Source organism: Coregonus clupeaformis, unplaced genomic scaffold (assembly GCF_020615455.1).
Source record: "Coregonus clupeaformis isolate EN_2021a unplaced genomic scaffold, ASM2061545v1 scaf2530, whole genome shotgun sequence".
NCBI lineage: Eukaryota > Metazoa > Chordata > Actinopteri > Salmoniformes > Salmonidae > Coregonus > Coregonus clupeaformis.
This window is the reverse complement of record NW_025535984.1, coordinates 25,480-48,396: the sequence shown is the minus strand read 5'-3', so window position 1 is coordinate 48,396 and position 22,917 is coordinate 25,480. Positions and strand designations below refer to the sequence as shown.

General features: G+C 47.7%; 1 protein-coding gene across 1 annotated transcript in view; it reads left to right on the top strand.

Moving 5' to 3' along the window:
• Positions 1–22,557, top strand: part of LOC121562689 (fibroblast growth factor 16) — a gene marked incomplete at its 3' end in the record, with an annotated part of 31,989 nt that extends 9,432 nt beyond the window's left edge. Inside the window, 3 exon segments of the mRNA XM_045219606.1 lie at positions 4,200–4,301; positions 6,695–6,702; positions 22,332–22,557. Of these exon segments, the coding sequence (XP_045075541.1) occupies positions 4,200–4,301; positions 6,695–6,702; positions 22,332–22,557 (336 nt within the window).
• Positions 22,558–22,917: the final 360 nt, after the last annotated feature.

Below are 22,917 nucleotides of genomic sequence, written 5' to 3'. Positions count from 1 at the left end.
AACTTTCTGAGAAATAGCCATTATTTACTATTTTAACCTAGGGGTTACTATACATGATTTTGACCCATTTTATAAGAGATTCTCCAAAATTGAAATGCTCCAGGCATTTATATATAAACCCCAGCTCGAACTTTATCAAATGCCTTTTTCAAGTCTGCTATGAATAGCAGGCCTGGTTTCCCATATTTTCCATAGTGTTCTATTGTTTCCAATACTTGTCCTTATATTATCTCCAATGCTTATCTTCCATGTAAAAAACCTGTCTGATTAGAATGAATAATATCCGACAATACCTTTTTTAATTCTATGTGCTATACATTTTGCTAGGATTTTTGCATCACAACACTGAAGTGTAAGGGGCCTCAATTTGTAAATGGACTGGATCTTTATATTTTCCACTTGTATCCTGTTTCAGTAATAATGAGATCAGACCTTCTTCTTGAGTGTCAGATAATCTACCATTTACATAGGAGTGGTTAAAACATGCTAATAACGGTCCTCTTAGTATATCAAAAAAGGTTTGGTGTACCTCGACTGGTATGCCATCCACCCCTGGAGTTTTCCCAGACTTAAAGTCTTTAATTGCATCCAGAAGTTCCTCCTCTGTAATTTCACCTTCACATGAGTCTCTCTGTGTGGCTGTTAATTTGACATTATCAATAAAAAAAAAATCTCTACAATTATCTTCAGTTAGAGGAGATGGAGGCGACTGAAAAGAAAACATATGCTTAAAGTTACTTTGTTTCTTCCTAAAATACCATTTGGTGAATTATGGTGACTCAGCAATTGTAACAGTTTCATTAAGTTCTTTTTGTAGCATTCCTATGTTGAAGATTAAAAAAGAATTTTGTGCATTTTTCCCCATATTCCATCCAGTTTGCTTTATTTTATAATATATTACACTGATCTTTCTTGAATAAGTTTCTCCATTTCTTTTTTTTCCTCTAATTTATTCTGAGCCTCTATGTTACAGTTTTATTGCCATCTATCTGTTCTGTGATTTTCATTTCCTTTCTTAGTATAAACTCTTTGACCTAAATTGCTTTTGTTTTCGAGATGAGTACTTCGAATTGCATGGCCTCAAAAGACACATTTAAAGGTGTCCCATACAATAAGGGGATTACGCTGTACTATGTTATGTTGGAAAAAGTCAGTTATAAATTCCTTTGTTCTAATTATGAAATAAATTATCATCCAATAGGCTTTGATTAAATTTCCAATATCCCTCGCCACGGGAAATTCAGTAAGATAATGTATATGGCAATTATATGATGGTCCGACCGCATTCTGTCCCCTATCAACACTTTTTAAGCTTTGGTGCTACACGAGAATGAGATAAGAAAGAAGTCAAGACGACTAAGCTTGATTCAGTCTCCGCCATGTATCTCACTAGATCAGAGTGGCTCAAGCAGAAGCACATTAAGGTCCTGGAGTGGGCCTAGCCAGTCTCCAGACCTTAATCCCATAGAAATCTGTGGAGGGAGCGTGAAGGTTCGAGTTGGGCAAACGTCAGCCTCAAAACCTTAATGACTTGGAGAAGATCTGCAAAGAGAGTGGGACAAAATCCCTCCTGAAATGTGCAAACCTGGTGGCCAACTTCACAAGAAACGCTCTGACACTCTGTGATTGCCAACAAGGGTTTTGCCACCAAGTATTAAGTCACGTTTTGCAGAGGGGTAAAATACTTATTTCCCTCATTAAATGCAAATCAATTTATAACATTTTGACATGCATTTTTCTGGATTTTGTTGTTGTTATTCTGTCTCTCACTGTTCAAATAAACCTACCATTAAAATTATAGACTGAACATTTCTTTGTCAGTGGGCAAACGTACAAAATCAGCAGGGGATCAAATACTTTTTTCCCCTCACTGTATATATAGCTGAAGTCAGAAGTTTACATACTTAGGTTGGAGTCATTAAAACTCATTTTTCAACCACTCCACAAATTTCTTTTTAACAAACTATAGTTTTGCCAAGTCGAGTTAGGACATCTACTTTGTGCATCAAATTACAGTCATTTTTCCAACAATTGTTTACAGACAGATTATTTCACTAATAATTTGACTGTGTCTTTGACAGCTTGGAAAACTCCAGAAAATTATGTCATGGCTTTAGAAGCTTCTGATAGGCTAATTGACATAATTTGAGTCAATTGGAGGTGTACCTGTGGATGTATTTCAAGGCCTACCTTCAAACTCAGTGCCTCTTTGCTTGATATCATGGGAAAATGAAGCCAAGACCTCAGAAAATTTTTTGACTGGTTCATCCTTGGGAGCAATTTCCAAACGCCTGAAGGTACCACGTTCATCTGTACAAACAATAGTACGCAAGTATAAACACCATGGGACCACGCAGCCGTCATACTGCTCAGGAAGGAGAACGCGTTCTGTCTCCTAGAGATGAACGTTACTTTTGGTAGGGAATGTGCAAATCAATCAATCCCAGAACAACAGCCATAATGACCATCGTTATGTTTGGAGGAAAAATGGGTATGCTTGCAAGCGAAGAACACCATCCCAACCGTGAAGCATGGGGTGGCATCATGCTGTGGGGTGCTTAAGCTCAGGAGGGAGGTGCACAAAATAGATGGCATCATGAGGGAAGGAAAATTATGTGGATATATTGAAGCAACATCTCAAGACATCAGTCAGGAAGTTAAAGCTTGGTCGAAATGGGTCTTCCAAATGGACAATGACCCCAAGCATACTTCCAAAGTTGTTGGCAAAATGGCTTAAGGACAACAAAGTCAAGGTATTGGTGTGGCCATTACAAAGCCTCGACCTCAATCCTATAGAAAATGTGTTGGCAGAACTGAAACAAAGCGTTGAAGGTAAGGAGGCATACAAACCTGACTCAGTTACACCAGCTCTGTCAGGAGGAATGGGCCAAACTTCACCCAACTTATTGTGGGAAGCTTGTGAAGCTACCCGAAACGTTTGACCCAAGTTAAACAATTTAAAGGCAATGCTACATTGAGTGTATGAAACTTCTGACCCACTGGGAATGTGATGAAATAAATAAAAGCTGGAAATACTCTCTACTATTATTCTGACATTTCACATTCTTAAAATAATGGATTAAATGTCAGGAATTGTGAAAAACTGAGTTGAAATGTATTTGGCTAAGGTGTATGTAAACTTCCGACTTCAACTGTAATTATATATATAACTTGTAGTTATACTTATATAACTTAATAAGTAGTGCCGTGTATTTATTTATATTTATTAACAATATTGAAAATGATACCATCTGTATTTCGAAATACCCTGGTGTACGGTATAAACGGTATATCGCACAAACCTAGAATGTAACGTTTTGTCTGTGTCCTCTCCAGGTATCCTAGAGTTCATCAGTCTGGCCAGTGCTATAAGTTAAGCCATATCTCTGACAGGTGTTGTCTGTCCTCTCCAGGTATCCTAGAGTTCATCAGTCTGGCCAGTGCTATAAGTTAAGCCATATCTCTGACAGGTGTTGTCTGTGTGCTCTCCAGGTATCCTAGAGTTCATCAGTCTGGCCAGTGCTATCTCTGACAGGTGTTGTCTGTCCTCTCCAGGTATCCTAGAGTTCATCAGTCTGGCCAGTGCTATAAGTTAAGCCATATCTCTGACAGGTGTTGTGTCCGTCTCCAGGTATCCAGAGTTCATCAGTCTGGCCAGTGCTATCTCTGACAGGTGTTGTCTGTGTCCTCTCCAGGTATCCTAGAGTTCATCAGTCTGGCCAGTGCTATAAGTTAAGCCATATCTCTGACAGGTGTTGTCTGTGTCCTCCCCAGGTATCCTAGAGTTCATCAGTCTGGCCAGTGCTATAAGTTAAGCCATATCTCTGACATGTGTTGTCTGTGTGCTCTCCAGGTATCCTAGAGTTCATCAGTCTGGCCAGTGCTATCTCTGACAGGTGTTGTCTGTCCTCTCCAGGTATCCTAGAGTTCATCAGTCTGGCCAGTGCTATAGTTAAGCCACATCTCTGACAGGTGTTGTCTGTCCTCTCCAGGTATCCTAGAGTTCATCAGTCCGGCCCAGTGCTATAAGTTAAGCCATATCTCTGACAGGATGTTGTCTGTGTGCTCTCCAGGTATCCTAGAGTTCATCAGTCTGGCCAGTGCTATCTCTGACAGGTGTTGTCTGTCCTCTCCAGGTATCCTAGAGTTCATCAGTCTGGCCAGTGCTATCTCTGACAGGTGTTGTCTGTCCTCTCCAGGTATCCTAGAGTTCATCAGTCTGGCTGTAGGGCTGGTCAGCATTAGAGGAGTGGACGCAGGACTCTACCTGGGCATGAACGAGAGAGGAGAGACCTCTATGGGTGGTAAGTCACCTCCTCCTCTCTCCCTCCCACATCCTCCTCTCCTCTCCTCTCTCTCCTTCCTGCCTCGCTCGCCTCGCCGTCGCCTCGCCTCGCCTCGCCTCGCCGCCTTTTCGCCTCGCCTCGCCTCGCCTCGCCTCTCCTCTCCTCTCCTCTCCTCTCCCTCCTCTCCTCTCCTCTCTCTCCCCACTCTCCACACATCCCTCCTCTCCTCGCCTCGCCTCGCCTCGCCTCGCCCGCCTCGCCCGCCTCTCCTCCTCGCCTCGCCTCGCCTCTCTCTCCTCTCCTCTCCTCTCCTCTCTCCCCTCTACACATCCTCTCCTCGCCGTCCTCTCCTCTCCTCTCCTCTCCTCTCCTCCCTCCCTCCCTCCTCCTCCCTCCCCTCCTCCCTCCCTCCCCTCCCTCTCTGGGGACAAGGTGAGCACGTCCGGTGAACAGGTCAGGGTTCCTAGCTGCAGGCAGAACAGTTGAAGCTGGAGCAGCAGCACCACCAGGTGGACTGGGGACAGCCAGGAGTCATCAGGCCAGTGAGTCCTGAGGCATGGTCCTAGGGCTCAGATCCCTCCGGGAGGGAGAGGGAGGGAGAGAGGGAGGGACCGGGACAGCCAGGAGTCATCAGGCCAGGTAGTCCTGAGGCATGGTCCTAGGGCTCAGGTCCTCCGGGATGAAAAGGAGAGAGAATTAGAGGGATCATACTTAAATTCACACAGGACACCGGATAAGACAGGAAAATAACACCAGATATAACAGACTGACCCCAGCCCCCGGCACATGGACTTTGCAGCATAGATACTGGAGGCTGAGACAGGGGGCCGGGGGACCACTGTGGCCCCGTCTGACGATACCTGGACAGGGCCAACCAGGCAGGATATAACCCTCACGCCACATGCCAAAGCACAGCCCCCACACCACCAGAGGGACATCAACAGACCACCAACCTACTACTCCTGGAGAGACAAGAGTTAGCACGAAGACTCTCCACTGCAAGAGCCAGAGGGGGAGCAAACCCGACAGGAAGATCACTGGCCTGTGACTCAACCCACTCGAGTGACTCACCCCTCCTAGGGACGGCATACGGGAAGAACCCAGTAAGCATAGTGACTCAGCCCCACAATAGGGTCAGAGGCAGAGAATCCAGTGGAGAGAGAGGGAGCCGCCAGGCAGAGACAGCGAGGGCGGCTCCGCCGCTCCCGGGTGCCTCTTTCTCCTTTTCCTCCTCTCTCTCTCCTCTCCTCTACTCCTCCTCTCTTCGGGATGTGAACATGGCAGTGTTAACAAAACATCATATCCTAAAACACAAGGACAGGATAAAGTACAAATGGACAATATGGACCGCACAGCCAACAGGCTACTCAAAAACTGCTGGGTCCAGGAGTTTCCTATGGGCTAAATTGTCATAATAATGAGGAGCTTCAAGTTTGTGAATCCGTAAATGAGATGATCTGTAGTGAAAGAAAAATACTTTGAGTGAATACTTAGCACTAAAAATGCAAATTAATTACTAAAAATCAATGTGATTTTCGGGATTTTTGTTTTAGATTCTGCTCTTACAGTTGAGTGTGCTCAGATAAAAATTACAGACCTTTACATGCTTTTAGGTAGAGAATGTAAATCGGCAGTATCACCATTTGTTCTCCCCACTGTATGTGATATCAACAGAGAGGTATACTTCTGGGTGATTTAATGACACTGGTTTTTCATCAGGCTCCCTACTCAAGAGAAAGCTTCAAACTGTAACTCAGTGCCTGCAACCTGGTTCAGGTTATCACAGTCAACCTACCAGGGTAGTTACAAATAGGCACAGGAATAGAAATCATCCAACATACAGTGGGGAGAACAAGTATTTGATACACTTCCGATTTTTCAGGTTTTCCTACTTACAAAGCATGTAGAGGTCTGTAATTTTTATCATAGGTACACTTCAACTGTGAAATCCAGAAATTCACATTGTATGGATTTTAAGTAATTACCGTGCATTTTTATTGCATGACATAAATATTTGATACACTCAGAAAAGCAGAACTTAATATCTGGTACAGAAACCTTTATATATGCAGTGCATTCGCAAAGTATCTCAGACCCCTTGACTTTTTCCACATTTTATTATGTTACAGCCTTATTCTAAAATTGATTAAATAGCTTTTACCATCATCAATCACAATACCCCATAATGACAAAGCAAAAACAGGTTTTTAGAAATATTTGTTAATTTATTACAAATAAAAAACATATCACATTTACATAAATATTAAAACCTTACTCAATCTTTAGAAGCACCTTCAGCGACTACAGCCTCGGAGCCCTCTTGGGTATGATGCTACAAGCTTTGGCACACCTGTATTTGGGGAGTTTCTCCATTCTTCTGCAGATCCCCAAGCCCTGTCAGGCTGGAGTGGGGAGCGTTGGCTGCACAGCTATTTTCAGGTCTCCAGAGATGTTCGATCGGGTTCAAGTACTGGCTCTGGCTGGGCCACTCAAGGACATTCAGAGACTTGTCCCGAAGCCACTCTTGCGTTGTCTTGGCCGTATGCTTAGGGTTGTTGTCCTGTTGGAAGGTGAACCTTGCCCCAGTCTGAGGTCCTGAGCGCTCTGGAGCAGGTTTTCATCAAGGATCTCTCTGTACTTTTGCTCCGTTCATCTTTCCCTTGATCCTGACTAGTCTCTCAGTCCCTGCCGCTGAAAAACATCCCCACAGCATGATGCTGCCACCACAATGCTTCACCGTAGGGATGGTGCCAGGTTTCCTCCAGACGTGACGCTTGGCATTCAGGCAAAATAGTTCAATCTTGGTTTCATCAGACCAGAGAATCTTGTTTCTCATGGTCTGAGAGTCCCTTTAGGTGCCTTTTTGGCAACCTCCAAACTGTCATGCCTTTTACTGAGAAGTGGCTTCCGTCTGGCCACTCTACCATAAAGGCCTGATTGGTGGAGTGCTGCAGAGATGGTTGTCCTTCTGGAAGGTTCTCCCATCTCCACAGAGGAACTCTGGAGCTCTGGCAGAGTGACCATCGGGTTCTTGGTCACCTCCTGACCAAGGCCCTTCTCCCCGATTGCTCAGTTTGGCCGGGGCCAGCTCTAGGAAGAGTCTTGGTGGTTCCAAACTTCTTCCATTTAAGAATGATGGAGGCCACTGTGTTCTTGGGGACCTTCAATGCTGCAGAAATGTTTTGGTACCCTTCCCCAGATCTGTACCTCGACACAATCCTGTCTCAAAGCTCTACGGACAATTCCTTCGACCTCATGGCTTGGTTTTTGCTCTGACATGCACTGTCAACTGTGGGACCTTATATAGATAGGTGTGTGCCTTTCCAAATCATGTCCAATCAATTGAATTTACCGCAGGTGGACTCCAATCAAGTTGTAGAAACATCTCAAGGTTTCTAAAAACCTGTTTTCGCTTTGTCATTATGGGGTAGATTGATGAGCAAAAAATAAATACATTCAATTTTAGAATAAGGCTGTAACATAACAAAATATGGAAAAGTCAAGGGGTCTGAATACTTTCCGAATGCACTGTACACATGATAAGACCCGCCCTCTACACACACGTCACACATGGATGTTGTATTGTAGATATGTGAAAATACAGTAGTGGCCTGAGGGAACACACTTAATGTGTTGTGAAAAGTGTTATGAAATGTAATGTACGTGGTAATATTTTTAAATTATATATAACTGCTTTAATGTTGCAGACCCCAGGAAGAGTACCGGCCTTGTCAGCAGCTAACGGGGATCCTTAATAAATACAAATACAAATACAGGTGTCTCCTCTGGTCCTGAGTTGGTGTCCTTATGCTTGTTTCTCTGTCGCCCTGCTTTCCATGAAGAAGGTTAGTTGTGCCGTTAGCGTACCTTTCAGGCTACACTAGCTTTTTTAAAGTGGATCTGACAGCAGTTTTAACTACTTTGCAGATATGAAACAGACAGACAATCATAATATCAGTCAAAAATATCAAATTCCCAGTTTATGATACAAAACCAACTTTATAAGAGGTTTTAAAAATAGGTTATATTTGACTCAACGTTCCATGACGTACACTAAGGCATTGTTGGCAGAATAGATGGATGTAGTTCAATGCGTGATTAATATACAGTGGGGAAAAAAAGTATTTAGGCAGCCACCAATTGTGCAAGTTCTCCCACTTAAAAAGATGAGAGAGGCCTGTAATTTTCATCATAGGTACACGTCAACTATGACAGACAAAATGAGAAAAACAATTCCAGGAAATCACATTGTAGGATTTTTAATGAATTTATTTGCAAATTATGGTGGAAAATAAGTATTTGGTCAATAACAAAAGTTTCTCAATACTTTGTTATATACCCTTTGTTGGCAATGACACAGGTCAAACATTTTCTGTAAGTCTTCACAAGGTTTTCACACACTGTTGCTGGTATTTTGGCCCATTCCTCCATGCAGATCTCCCTCAGAGCAGTGATGTTTTGGGGCTGTCTGCTGAGCAACACGGACTTTCAACTCCCCCAAAGATTTTCTATGGGGTTGAGATCTGGAGACTGGCTAGGCCACTCCAGGACCTTGAAATGCTTCTTACGAAGCCACTCCTTCGTTGCCCGGGCGGTGTGTTTGGGATCATTGTCATGCTGAAAGACCCAGCCAATCGTTTCATCTTCAATGCCCTTGCTGATGGAAGGAGGTTTTCACTCAAAAATCTCACGATACATGGCCCCATTCATTCTTTCCTTTACACAGATCAATCGTCCTGGTCCCTTTGCAGAAAAAACAGCCCCAAAGCATGATGTTTCCACCCCCATGCTTCACAGTAGGTATGGTGTTCTTTGGATGCAACTCAGCATTCTTTGTCCTCCAAACACGATCGAGTTGAGTTTTTACCAAAAAGTTATATTTTGGTTTCATCTGACCATATGACATTCTCCCAATCCTCTTCTGGATCATCCAAATGCACTCTAGCAAACTTCAGACGGGCCTGGACATGTACTGGCTTAAGCAGGGGGACACGCCTGGCACTGCAGGATTTGAGTCCCTGGCGGCAGTGTGTTACTGATGGTAGGCTTTGTTACTTTGGTCCCAGCTCTCTGCAGGTCATTCACTAGGTCCCCCGTGTGGTTCTGGGATTTTTGCTCACTGTTCTTGTGATCATTTTGACCCCACGGGGGTGAGATCTTGCTGGAGCCCCAGATCGAGGGAGATTATCAGTGGTCTTGTATGTCTTCCATTTCCTAATAATTGCTCCCACAGTTGATTTCTTCAAACCAAGCTGCTTACCTATTGCAGATTCAGTCTTCCCAGCCTGGTGCAGGTCTACAATTTTGTTTCTGGTGTCCTTTGACAGCTCTTTGGTCTTGGCCATAGTGGAGTTTGGAGTGTGACTGTTTGAGGTTGTGGACAGGTGTCTTTTATACTGATAACAAGTTCAAACAGGTGCCATTAATACAGGTAACGAGTGGAGGACAGAGGAGCCTCTTAAAGAAGAAGTTACAGGTCTGTGAGAGCCAGAAATCTTGCTTGTTTGTAGGTGACCAAATACTTATTTTCACCATAATTTGCAAATAAATTCATTAAAAATCCTACAATGTGATTTTCTGGATTTTTTTTTCTCATTTTGTCTGTCATAGTTGACGTGTACCTATGATGAAAATTACAGGCCTCTCTCGTCTTTTTAAGTGGGAGAACTTGCACAATTGGTTGCTGACTAAATACTTTTTTCCCCCACTGTATATAATTACATATTCACTTTGAGACATTATGACTTGTGATGTCACGAGAGGCTGTGTCCTGGAGGGACGTTACATCCCCCTGAGGTGGCTGCAAACCCAGACAGCTATGGCTCCATCTGCTGGTATGGTCGGGAACTCCACCCCTCTATGGCCAATCTTCCCACGCAGCTGAAACAAATGAGGAGCTGATGAGCTGAAGGTTTGGGAAGGGAAGAGACACAGTCTCCAAGCTGGGCTCTCTGGAGGACAAGAGTGCTGCACGTCCACTTCCATGAGGAATATAAGGATTTGGAGATACTTACCTTTGGGAAATACTCACCTTTGGATATATGCACCTGTGGAAATACGTGAGAGACATTTGGAAGGACTTTTTGCTGGGTTGGCCACTAGCTGCAACGTGGGACTACAGTAAGGCTGGGGAAAAGTTATCTGAGCGAGTGAGAATTATGATTTGGATGTGGAAGAGACATCCTGAACTGTTAACCCTTAAAGAGCCACAACAGAACAGAATTTTGTTATATTTTCGTTAATTTCCCCAAGACCTATAATAAAATCCTTGTTTTGTTTGAACCTTGTCTCCTTGCACTACTTGAGCAATCCCGCTGAAAGCTGTGTAGCCTCTCGTGACGTCACAGATGGTGGAGAATACGGGCACGCTCAAGCGTTAATAGTGCATGTCAGAGGAGGATACCGAAGGTTTGATCACCCAGTTTTCCAAGTTGGCCGTAGGGCTCCCCGCCGACTGAAATGGAGGACATATTGAAAGCCCCTTGTTGCTGGCCAGCAAGCCCAGATGCAAGCAAACGTGGCTCTCTTGGAGGAGCAAAAGAAAGCCAACCTTCTGAAGGCAGAGGAATTGCAGTTGCAGAGACAGAGGGTGGTCCAAAATACCCGCCCAATAAAGGCAAGTGACTTTATATCTAAGATGGGAGCTACCGATGACATTGAGGCATACCTGCATGCATTTGAGGCCACGGCCACTAGGGGAAGCCTGGCCCAAGCAACAGTGGGTTGGTCTGTTAGCCCCCTTTCTAACCGGGAATCGCTGAATGCTGTCCGGGACCTGGGCCCTGACCAGGTTACTGACTATGATGTCCTGAAGTCTGAGATCCCTCAGCAGATATGGACTCACAAAGTTTGGTATGGCCAGCGCTTCCACAGCTGGACCTTCCAACCAGACCAACCTCCTCGGGCGCAGATGCATGAACTTGTCCGAATCGCAAGGAAATGGCTGGATCCGCAGAGGAATACAGCAGCGGCGGTGGTGGAGGCCGTTGTGGTGGATCGTTACCTCACGCGCCCTGCCTTATGAGGCAAAACGGTTCATCAGTCAACAGGCCTTGACCACGGCTGATCTGACCGTGGAAGCTGTGGGAAAAGTACCAGGCCACAGCGGAGATGCTGAATGCTTCCCGAAAAGACCCCAGGAGTGCGGCCCCACCACAAATGGGAAGAACCGTCCAAAGGACTCCCCAAGGTCTCGAACCCAGCCACGTCAGGACTTATCCCGGCTCCAGGGGGAGCCAGAAACCAGGCGGGTCCAAGAAGAGTACACCAGGAGGGGGGAAACTCGACAGTGTTACCGGTGTGGGAGATGGGACATATCTCCTGGCAGTGTGGGAAACCAGCCGATGAACCTATGCCCACTGCGGAGTCCTCCAGCTCAGCACCCACACACCGTTTTGCCTCGCTCTTGGGAGTCGTAGATGGCGGCCCAGATCGACCCCCCACCTGCCCGGTAACTGTGAATCACCATGATGTGGAGGCCTTACTGGATTCTGGTAGCCGGGCCACCCTGGTGCGTAAGGATTTGGTGGGCCCAACGTGTCTGACCCCGGGAAAGTCCTCCCAGTTTCCTGTGTCCATGGGGACACCAGAGAATACCCCATTACTGAACTTACAATGACCAGCACACGGGAACCATACACACAGACGGCGGGGTGGTTGATTCCCTCCCCGTCCCTGTCCTAATTGGACGAGACTGCCCAGCCTTTTACCCACTCTGGAGAGAGTCTCAGGAGAGGATAACCCGAGTACCTCGGAAACGGAGAGGCAAGACTCATCCTGGGAAGGCTCCGGTGCAATCCTCCGAGTTACTCACTCCCGCCCGGGCTCTGATAGGGATGGCAGGTGCCCAGACCGACACCGAGACTGGTCCGGATACGGGAGAAGAGAACGCAGCCCAGGAAAGTGCTCCGTTCTCCAGTGAAGAAGACGTCCCAGGCACCCAAGAGCTTCCCCCTCTCACAGGCCAGTATGGTACGGCTCAATTACAAGATCCTACTCTTGCAAATGCCTTAAGAAATGTGCAGGTATTAGAAGGTGTAGTGTTAGGTGATAAGACAAACCCTACTTACCCCCATTTCGCAGTAAACCGGGGGTTAGTATATCAGATAGTCAAGAAAAATGATGAAGTGCATGAACAGCTCCTCGTGCCACAGCCCTATCGGGCCACAGTACTCAACCTAGCACACACACACCCGCTAGGGGCCCACTTGGGGTAGAGAAGACTAAGGAAAGAATCATGCAACGTTTCTTTTGGGCCAGGGAGTACACAAAGAGATAGAGAACTACTGCCGTAGTTGCCCTGAGTGTCAGCAGGTTGCGCCAAAGCCCACATATAGAAACCCGCTCATTCCCTTGCCCATTATCGAAACTCCTTTTGAGAGGATTGGATTAGACATAGTCGGGCCCTTACCGAAAAGTTCCAGGGGACATCAATACATTCTGGTCATTCTGGACTATGCATCCCGGTACCCGGAGGCCATTCCGCTGAGGAAGGCTACATCCAGACAAATCGCCAAGGAGCTGTTCCGTCTCTCAACTAGTCTGGGAATCCCAAAAGAGATATTGACGGACCAAGGGACTCCATTCATGTCCAGGGTGATGAAAGAACTCTGTGCTTTACTGAAAATCAAACAGCTGAGAACCTCGGTCTACCACCCCCAGACAGATGGCCTAGTCGAACGTTTTTAACAAAACACTAAAATCCATGCTGCGGAAAGCGGTAGGGGAAGATGGGCGCAACTGGGATCAGCTGTTACCCTCACATATTATTTGCGGTGAGAGAGGTGCCTCAGTCTTCTACTGGTTTTTCACCCTTTGAGCTCTTGCTTTCCTACAGACCCAGAGGACTGCTCGACATCGCCAAGGAGGCCTGGGAGGAGCAGCCATGCCAACAGCGGACACTGATCGACCATGTCGGGGCTATGAGGGAGAGAATGAAGGCCATCTATCCCATGATGCGGGAACACCTGGAGGCCAGTCAGCGGCAACAGCAAGCCTCCTACAACAGATCTGCTCAACCCAGGGAGTTTAAGCCGGGGGACAGAGTGCTGGTCCTGGTGCCAACCGTTGAGTGTAAATTCCTGGCAACCTGGCAAGGACCATATGAGGTCATTGAACGCATGGGAGAAGTAAACTACAAGGTGAGGCAACCAGATAAAAGAAAAACTGAGCAGATTTATCATGTTAACCTTTTTAAAGAAGTGGCACGCCAGAGAGGCGCTGTTCAGCTGTCTACCCCCACAGAGACCAAGGAACCGGCGCGAGAAGAGGTTCAGCTGGGTCCAAATCTGTCCCCACATCAACGACAGATGGCCCTGGAACTCGTGGAGCAGAACCAGGATGTCTTCTCCTCCCTTCCCGGTCACACAGAGGTGGTCCAACATGAGATCCGCACCATGCCTGGCCGAACGGTAAACCAGCGCCCGTACCGCGTGCCAGAGGCTCGTAAAGTGGTTATACAGAAGGAGGTAAGGAAGATGCGGGAGTTGGGAGTAATCGAAGAGTCCCACAGTGCCTGGGCAAGTCCCATCGTACTAGTTCCCAAGCCAGACGGTTCAGTACGATTTTGTAATGACTATCGAAAGTTGAATGAAGTGTCTGAATTTGATGCATACCCAATGCCTCGTGTCGATGATTTAATAGGACTCCTTGGGGCATGCTCGTTTCCTAACCACTCTTGATCTCACAAAAGGCTACTGGCAGGTGCCCCTGACCCCGGCGTCTAAGGAGAAGACAGCCTTTGCCACCCCGGGAGGGGCTCTACCAGTATACCCGACTTCCGTTTGGTCTCCACGGGGCACCTGCCACGTTCCAACGCCTGATGGATCGAGTCCTTGCGCCCCACAAGAGTGCACGCAGCGGCTTATTTGGATGATGTTGTTATACAAAGTCCGGATTGGGCCAGCCACATACCCCGGGTACAAGCGGTGCTGGATTCGCTCAGGAAGCAGGGCTCACGGCAAACCCGAAGAAGTGCAAGCTGGCCTTCAGTGAGACAAACTACCTGGGGTACACCATTGGGCGGGGGTTGGTCAAACCACAGGAAGCCAAACTGCGGGCCATACAGGACTGGCCGCAGCCCATCACCAAGAAGCAAGTAAGGTCATTTTTTGGGCCTCGCTGGCTACTATAGACGCTTTATTGCAGATTTTGCTACCATAGCTGCACCGTTGGACGGAGCTGACGACCAAACGCCACTCACGAATGGTGAAGTGGAACCCTGTGGCGGAGGCGGCTTTCCTCAACCTGAAGCGAGCACTCTGCTCCAGTCCGATCCTGGTGGCACCAGACTTCAAGAAGGAATTCATTGTCCAAGCGGATGCTTCGAGGTGGGTCTGGGTGCTGTCCTCACCCAGGCACATGACGGTGAAGAACATCCCATTCTCTACCTAAGCAGAAAGTTACTTCCAAGAGAGAAGAACTATTCAACGGTGGAGAAAGAATGTCTGGCTGTAGTCTGGGCCCTGGAGTCCCTTCGGTTCTATCTCCTGGGCCGACGTTTCATGGTGGTATCTGATCACGGCCCTCTGCAGTGGATGGCCAAGAACAAGGAATCAAACAGTAGAGTAACCAGATGGTTTTTGAGCTTGCAACCGTTTAACTTTTCTGTTGTCCACAGGGCTGGCAAGCACCACGGCAATGCGGACGCCCTCTCCCGGCGTGATGCCTTCTTCGCTGCCTTTACCCCGACGAGGACGTCGGTCCCGAGGAGGGGGATGTGTGATGTCACGAGAGGCTGTGTCCTGGAGGGACGTTACATCCCCCTGAGGTGGCTGCAAACCCAGACAGCTATGGCTCCATCTGCTGGTATGGTCGGGAACTCCACCCCTCTATGGCCAATCTTCCCACGCAGCTGAAACAAATGAGGAGCTGATGAGCTGAAGGTTTGGGAAGGGAAGAGACACAGTCTCCAAGCTGGGCTCTCTGGAGGACAAGAGTGCTGCACGTCCACTTCCATGAGGAATATAAGGATTTGGAGATACTTACCTTTGGGAAATACTCACCTTTGGATATATGCACCTGTGGAAATACGTGAGAGACATTTGGAAGGACTTTTTTGCTGGGTTGGCCACTAGCTGCAACGTGGACTACAGTAAGGCTGGGGAAAAGTTATCTGAGCGAGTGAGAATTATGATTTTGGATGTGGAAGAGACATCCCTGAACTGTTAACCCTTAAAGAGCCACAACAGAACAGAATTTTGTTATATTTTCGTTAATTTCCCAAGACCTATAATAAAATCCTTGTTTTGTTTGAACCTTGTCTCCTTGCACTACTTGAGCAATCCCGCTGAAAGCTGTGTAGCCTCTCGTGACGTCACAGACTATATATATATAGACTGGTAGACTGGTAGACTGGTAGACAGTTAGACTGGTAGACTGGTAGACAGACTGGTAGACTGGTAGACAGTTAGACTGGTAGACTGGTAGACAGTTATAGTGGTAGACTGGTAGACTGGTAGACTGGTAGACAGTTAGACTGGTAGACAGGTAGACTGGTAGACTGGTAGACAGTTATAATGGTAGACTGGTAGACTGGTAGACAGGTAGACTGGTAGACTGGTAGACTGGTAGACAGTTAGACTGGTAGACTGGTAGACAGTTATAGTGGTAGACTGGTAGACTGGTAGACTGGTAGACTGGTAGACAGTTAGACTGGTAGACTGGTAGACTGATAGACTGGTAGACAGTTAGACTGGTAGACAGTTAGACTGGTAGACTGGTAGACAGGTAGACTGGTAGACAGTTAGACTGGTAGACATGTAGACTGGTAGACAGGTAGACTGGTAGACAGGTAGACTGGTAGACAGTTATACTGGTAGACTGGTAGACTGGTAGACAGTTAGACTGGTAGACTGGTAGACAGTTAGACTGGTAGACTGGTAGACAGGTAGACTGGTAGACAGTTAGACTGGTAGACTGGTAGACAGTTAGACTGGTAGACAGGTAGACTGGTAGACAGTTAGACTGGTAGACATGTAGACTGGTAGACAGGTAGACTGGTAGACAGGTAGACTGGTAGACATGTAGACTGGTAGACAGGTAGACTGGTAGACAGGTAGACTGGTAGACAGTTATACTGGTAGACTGGTAGACTGGTAGACAGTTAGACAGGTAGACTGGCAGACAGGTAGACTGGTAGACAGTTATACTGGTAGACTGGTAGACTGGTAGACAGTTAGACTGGTAGACAGGTAGACTGGTAGACAGGTAGACTGGTAGACAGGTAGACAGTTAGACTGGTAGACTGGTAGACAGTTAGACTGGTAGACTGGTAGACAGTTAGACTGGTAGACTGGTAGACTGATAGACTGGTAGACAGTTAGACTGGTAGACAGTTAGACTGGTAGACTGGTAGACAGGTAGACTGGTAGACAGTTAGACTGGTAGACTGGTAGACTGGTAGACAGTTAGACTGGTAGACAGTTAGACTGGTAGACAGTTAGACTGGTAGACTGGTAGACAGTTAGACTGGTAGACTGGTAGACAGTTAGACTGGTAGACTGGTAGACAGTTAGACTGGTAGACAGTTAGACTGGTAGACTGGTAGACAGTTAGACTGGTAGACAGGTAGACAGGTAGACTGGTAGACAGTTAGACTGGTAGACTGGTAGACAGTTAGACTGGTAGACTGGTAGACTGGTAGACTGGTAGACAGTTAGACTTGTAGACAGTTAGACTGGTAGACAGTTAGACTGGTAGACTGGTAGACTGGTAGACAGTTAGACTTGTAGACAGTTAGACTGGTAGACAGTTAGACTGGTAGACTGGTAGACTGGTAGACTGGTAGACAGTTAGACTGGTAGACAGTTAGACTGGTAGACTGGTAGACTGGTAGACTATATTGACCTGTGGTATAGTGAAAGTTAGGACATGGAAAAGCCCAGTTCATAAGGGAAGTAGCAAAACACCTTAACATAGGGGAGGAGCATGCAAGCAGATGAGGACTGAATGGAAGAAATGAAGATCTAGTAAAACCTGAAGAGTCAATGTAAACCAGGGAAAAACACACTACCCTCCCCTGTGACCAATAAAAACACACTACCCTCCCCTGTGACCAATAATAACACACTACCCTCCCCTGTGACCAATAGAAACACACTACCCTCCCCCTGTGACCAATAATAACACACTACCCTCCCCCTGTGACCAATAGAAACACACTACCCTCCCCTGTGACCAATAAAAACACACTACCTTCCCCTGTGACCAATTAAAAACACACTACCCTCCCCTGTGACCAATAGAAACACACTACCCTCCCGTGACCAATAAAAACAGACTACCCTCCCTTTGCCCAATAAAAACACACTACCCTCCCTTGACCAATAAAACACACTACCCTCCCCTTTGACCAATAAAAACACACTACCCTCCTCTTTGACCAATAAAAACACACTACCCTCCCCTTTGCCCAATAAAAACACACTACCCTCCCCTTTGCCCAATAAAAACACACTACCCTCCTCTTTGACCAATAAAAACACACTACCCTCCCCTTTGCCCAATAAAAACACACTACCCTCCCCTTTGCCCAATAAAAACACACTACCCTCCCCTTTGACCAATAAAAACACACTACTCTCCCCTTTGACCAATAAAAACACACTACTCTCCCCTTTGCCCAATTAAAACACAATACCCTCCCCTTTGCCCAATTAAAACACAATACCCTCCCCTTTGACCAATAAAAACACACTACTCTCCCCTTTGCCCAATTAAAACACGATACCCTCCCCTTTGACCAATTAAAACACAATACCCTCCCCTTTGACCAATTAAAACACAATACCCTCCCCTTTGACCAATTAAAACACACTACCCTCTCCAAAGCAAAGAAAAAGTTTTATAACCCTCCCCTATTTTGGCCCACCCCAGTAAATGTCTAACTGTCCACTAGCTGAGGGATTTCTGGGTGTAAACTCTAAACTAGGGGTGTCAAACTCATTCCACGTAGGGCCTAGTGTCTGCAGGTTTCAATGAAGACCTAGACAACCAGGTGAGGGGAGTTCCTTACTAAGACCTAGACAACCAGGTGTGGAGAGTTCCTTACTAAGACCTAGACAACCAGGTGAGGGGAGTTCCTTACTAAGACCTAGACAACCAGGTGAGGGGAGTTCCTTACTAAGACCTAGACAACCAGGTGAGGGGAGTTCCACTAAGACCTAGACAACCAGGTGAGGGGAGTTCCTTACTAAGACCTAGACAACCAGGTGAGGGGAGTTCCTTACTAAGACCTAGACAACCAGGTGAGGGGAGTTCCTTACTAAGACCTAGACAACCAGGTGAGGGGAGTTCCTTACTAAGACCTAGACAACCAGGTGAGGGGATTTCCTTACTAAGACCTAGACAACCAGGTGAGGGGGAGTTCCTTACTAAGACCTAGACAACCAGGTGAGGGGAGTTCCCTTACTAAGACCTAGACAACCAGGTGAGGGGAGTTCCTTACTAAGACCTAGACAACCAGGTGAGGGGAGTTCCCTTACTAAGACCTAGACAACCAGGTGAGGAGAGTTCCTTACTAAGACCTAGACAACCAGGTGAGGGGAGTTCCTTACTAAGACCTAGACAACCAGGTGAGGGGAGTTCCTTACTAAGACCTAGACAACCAGGTGAGGGGAGTTCCTTACTAAGACCTAGACAACCAGGTGAGGGGAGTTCCTTACTAAGACCTAGACAACCAGGTGTGGAGAGTTCCTTACTAAGACCTAGACAACCAGGTGTGGAGAGTTCCTTACTAAGACCTAGACAACCAGGTGAGGGGAGTTCCTTACTCAGACCTAGACAACCAGGTGAGGGGAGTTCCTTACTAAGACCTAGACAACCAGGTGAGGGGAGTTCCTTACTAAGACCTAGACAACCAGGTGAGGGGAGTTCCTTACTAAGACCTAGACAACCAGGTGAGGGGAGTTCCTTACTAAGACCTAGACAACCAGGTGAGGGGAGTTCCTTACTAAGACCTAGACAACCAGGTGAGGGGAGTTCCTTACTAAGACCTAGACAACCAGGTGAGGGGAGTTCCTTACTAAGACCTGGACAACCAGGTGAGGGGAGTTCCTTACTAAGACAACCAGGTGAGGGGAGTTCCTTACTAAGACCTGGACAACCAGGTGAGGGGAGTTCCTTACTAAGACCTAGACAACCAGGTGAGGGGAGTTCCTTACTAAGACCTAGACAACCAGGTGAGGGGAGTTCCTTACTAAGACCTAGACAACCAGGTGAGGAGAGTTCCTTACTAAGACCTAGACAACCAGATGAGGGGAGTTCCTTACTAAGACCTAGACAACCAGGTGAGGGGAGTTCCTTACTAAGACCTAGACAACCAGGTGAGGGGAGTTCCTTACTAAGACCTGGACAACCAGGTGAGGGGAGTTCCTTACTAAGACCTAGACAACCAGGTGAGGGGAGTTCCTTACTAAGACCTAGACAACCAGGTGAGGAGAGTTCCTTACTAAGACCTAGACAACCAGGTGAGGGGAGTTCCTTACTAAGACCTGGACAACCAGGTGAGGGGAGTTCCTTACTAAGACCTAGACAACCAGGTGAGGGGAGTTCCTTACTAAGACCTAGACAACCAGGTGAGGAGAGTTCCTTACTAAGACCTAGACAACCAGGTGAGGGGAGTTCCTTACTAAGACCTAGACAACCAGGTGAGGGGAGTTCCTTACTAAGACCTAGACAACCAGGTGAGGGGAGTTCCTTACTAAGACCTAGACAACCAGGTGAGGGGAGTTCCTTACTAAGACCTGGACAACCAGGTGAGGGGAGTTCCTTACTAAGACAACCAGGTGAGGGGAGTTCCTTACTAAGACCTGGACAACCAGGTGAGGGAGTTCCTTACTAAGACCTAGACAACCAGGTGAGGGGAGTTCCTTACTAAGACCTAGACAACCAGGTGAGGGAGTTCCTTACTAAGACCTAGACAACCAGGTGAGGACAGTTCCTTACTAAGACCTAGACAACCAGGTGAGGGGAGTTCCTTACTAAGACCTAGACAACCAGGTGAGGGGGAGTTCCTTACTAAGACCTAGACAACCAGGTGAGGGGAGTTCCTTACTAAGACCTGGACAACCAGGTGAGGGGAGTTCCTTACTAAGACCTAGACAACCAGGTGAGGGGAGTTCCTTACTAAGACCTAGACAACCAGGTGAGGAGAGTTCCTTACTAAGACCTAGACAACCAGGTGAGGGAGTTCCTTACTAAGACCTAGACAACCAGGTGAGGGGAGTTCCTTACTAAGACCTAGACAACCAGGTGAGGGGAGTTCCTTACTAAGACCTAGACAACCAGGTGAGGAGAGTTCCTTACTAAGACCTAGACAACCAGGTGAGGGGAGTTCCTTACTAAGACCTAGACAACCAGGTGAGGGGAGTTCCTTACTAAGACCTAGACAACCAGGGTGAGGGGAGTTCCTTACTAAGACCTAGACAACCAGGTGAGGAGAGTTCCTTACTAAGACCTAGACAACCAGGTGAGGGGAGTTCCTTACTAAGACCTAGACAACCAGGTGAGGGGAGTTCCTTACTAAGACCTAGACAACCAGGTGAGGGCAGCAACCCGGCCCTCCGTGGAATGAGTTTGACACCTGTAACAGTCTGGATGAAATGACTCTCAGGCCGCGTCCCAAATGACACCATATTCCCTATATGGTGCATTTACTGTTGCCCAGAGACCTCTGGGCCGTGGTCTAAAGTAGTGCACTATAAAGGGAATAGGGTACCATTCTCTGGTCTAAAGTAGTGCACTATAAAGGGAATAGGGTACCATTCTCTGGTCTAAAGTAGTGCACTATATAGGGAATAGGGTGTCATTCTCTGGTCAAAAGTAGTGCTCTATATAGGGAATAGGGTGCCATTCTCTGGTCTAAAGTAGTGCTCTATATAGGGAATAGGGTACCATTCTCTGGTCTAAAGTAGTGCACTATATAGGGAATAGGGTGCCATTCTCTGGTCTAAAGTAGTGCACTATATAGGGAATAGGGTACCATTCTCTGGTCTAAAGTAGTGCACTATAAAGGTGACAGGGTACCGTTTGGGACGCAGTCTCCCTGGTCTGTCATAACCAGCACCTGCCTCCCAGACCTGGAACACTTTCCATTGGTTCAGTTCAGCTGATGGTGGACCTAGGCTCCCCACCGCAGGGCAGCAGGCGTCCTGTCCTTCAGTCCCCCTTCTGATGGTGGACCTAGGCTCCCCACCGCAGGGCAGCAGGCGTCCTCTCCTTCAGTCCCCCTTCTGATGGTGGACCTAGGCTCCCCACCACAGGGCAGCAGGCGTCCTCTCCTTCAGTCCCCCTTCTGATGGTGGACCTAGGCTCCCCACCACAGGGCAGCAGGCGTCCTGTCCTTCAGTCCCCCTTCTGATGGTGGACCTAGGCACCCCACCGCAGGGCAGCAGGCGTCCTGTCCTTCAGTCCCCCTTCTGATGGTGGACCTAGGCTCCCCACCGCAGGGCAGCAGGCGTCCTCTCCTTCAGTCCCCCTTCTGATGGTGGACCTAGGCTCCCCCACCACAGGGCAGCAGGCGTCCTGTCCTTTAGTCCCCCTTCTGATGGTGGACCTAGGCTCCCCCACCACAGGGCAGCAGGCGTCCTGTCCTTCAGTCCCCCCTTCTGATGGTGGACCTAGGCACCCCACCGCAGGGCAGCAGGCGTCCTGTCCTTTACTCCCCCTTCTGATGGTGGACCTAGGCACCCCACCGCAGGGCAGCAGGCGTCCTGTCCTTCAGTCCCCCTTCTGATGGTGGACCTAGGCTCCCCACCACAGGGCAGCAGGCGTCCTGTCCTTTAGTCCCCCTTCTGATGGTGGACCTAGGCTCCCCACCACAGGGCAGCAGGCGTCCTGTCCTTTAGTCCCCCTTCTTACCTTCCCTCACCCCCTCAGCAGCTCTTTGTTGTTGATTATTGTGTAGTGAATCTGTTGCTGTGAAGTTTCCTCCTCAAACTGTTGGTAAAATATTAATGACGTATAAATTAACTAATCCATTAATTAAGTGCTAATTAAGCTACTGTATGGACACCACACTCAACCATCTCTCCCTCTCTTCCGCAGCAGAAGTTAACAGCTGAGTGTGTGTTCAGAGAGCAGTTTGAGGAGAACTGGTACAACACATACGCCTCCACGCTCTACAAACACAACGACACCGGACGCTTCTACTACGTAGCGCTTAACAAGGACGGCTCGCCGCGGGAGGGGGGGCGGACTAAGAAACACCAGAAACTGACGCACTTCTTGCCTCGGCCTGTGGAGCTGGAGAAGATCCCCCAGGCTTACAGAGGTCTGTTCCAATACAGGTGACCTGGGCTGAGCCTGGAGGAACAGGAGGACAGGGAGGAGAGAGGTGGACAGGACTCAGTACTCCCACTGACCTCGCTCCCCAGCCTCCAGCCCCAACCCCCTAAGAAGGTGTTTATGTATTGCCCCCCTCCCGTTCCTCCGAGGACCACCGACCAGAGAGAGAAACATAGCTTGTGTTCCTGGACGTTAACTCTCTGAGATCGCTGTTTGACCTCAGAGGGGTCAGAGCGGAGCGGAGGAGACGCTCTTCTCTCCAGCCACTGAGGAGAGAGAGGGGGTCCTACTAGATAGAGGGGGCTGGCATCAGGCCCATAAGACCTCCCTCTTGAGGAGAGCACAG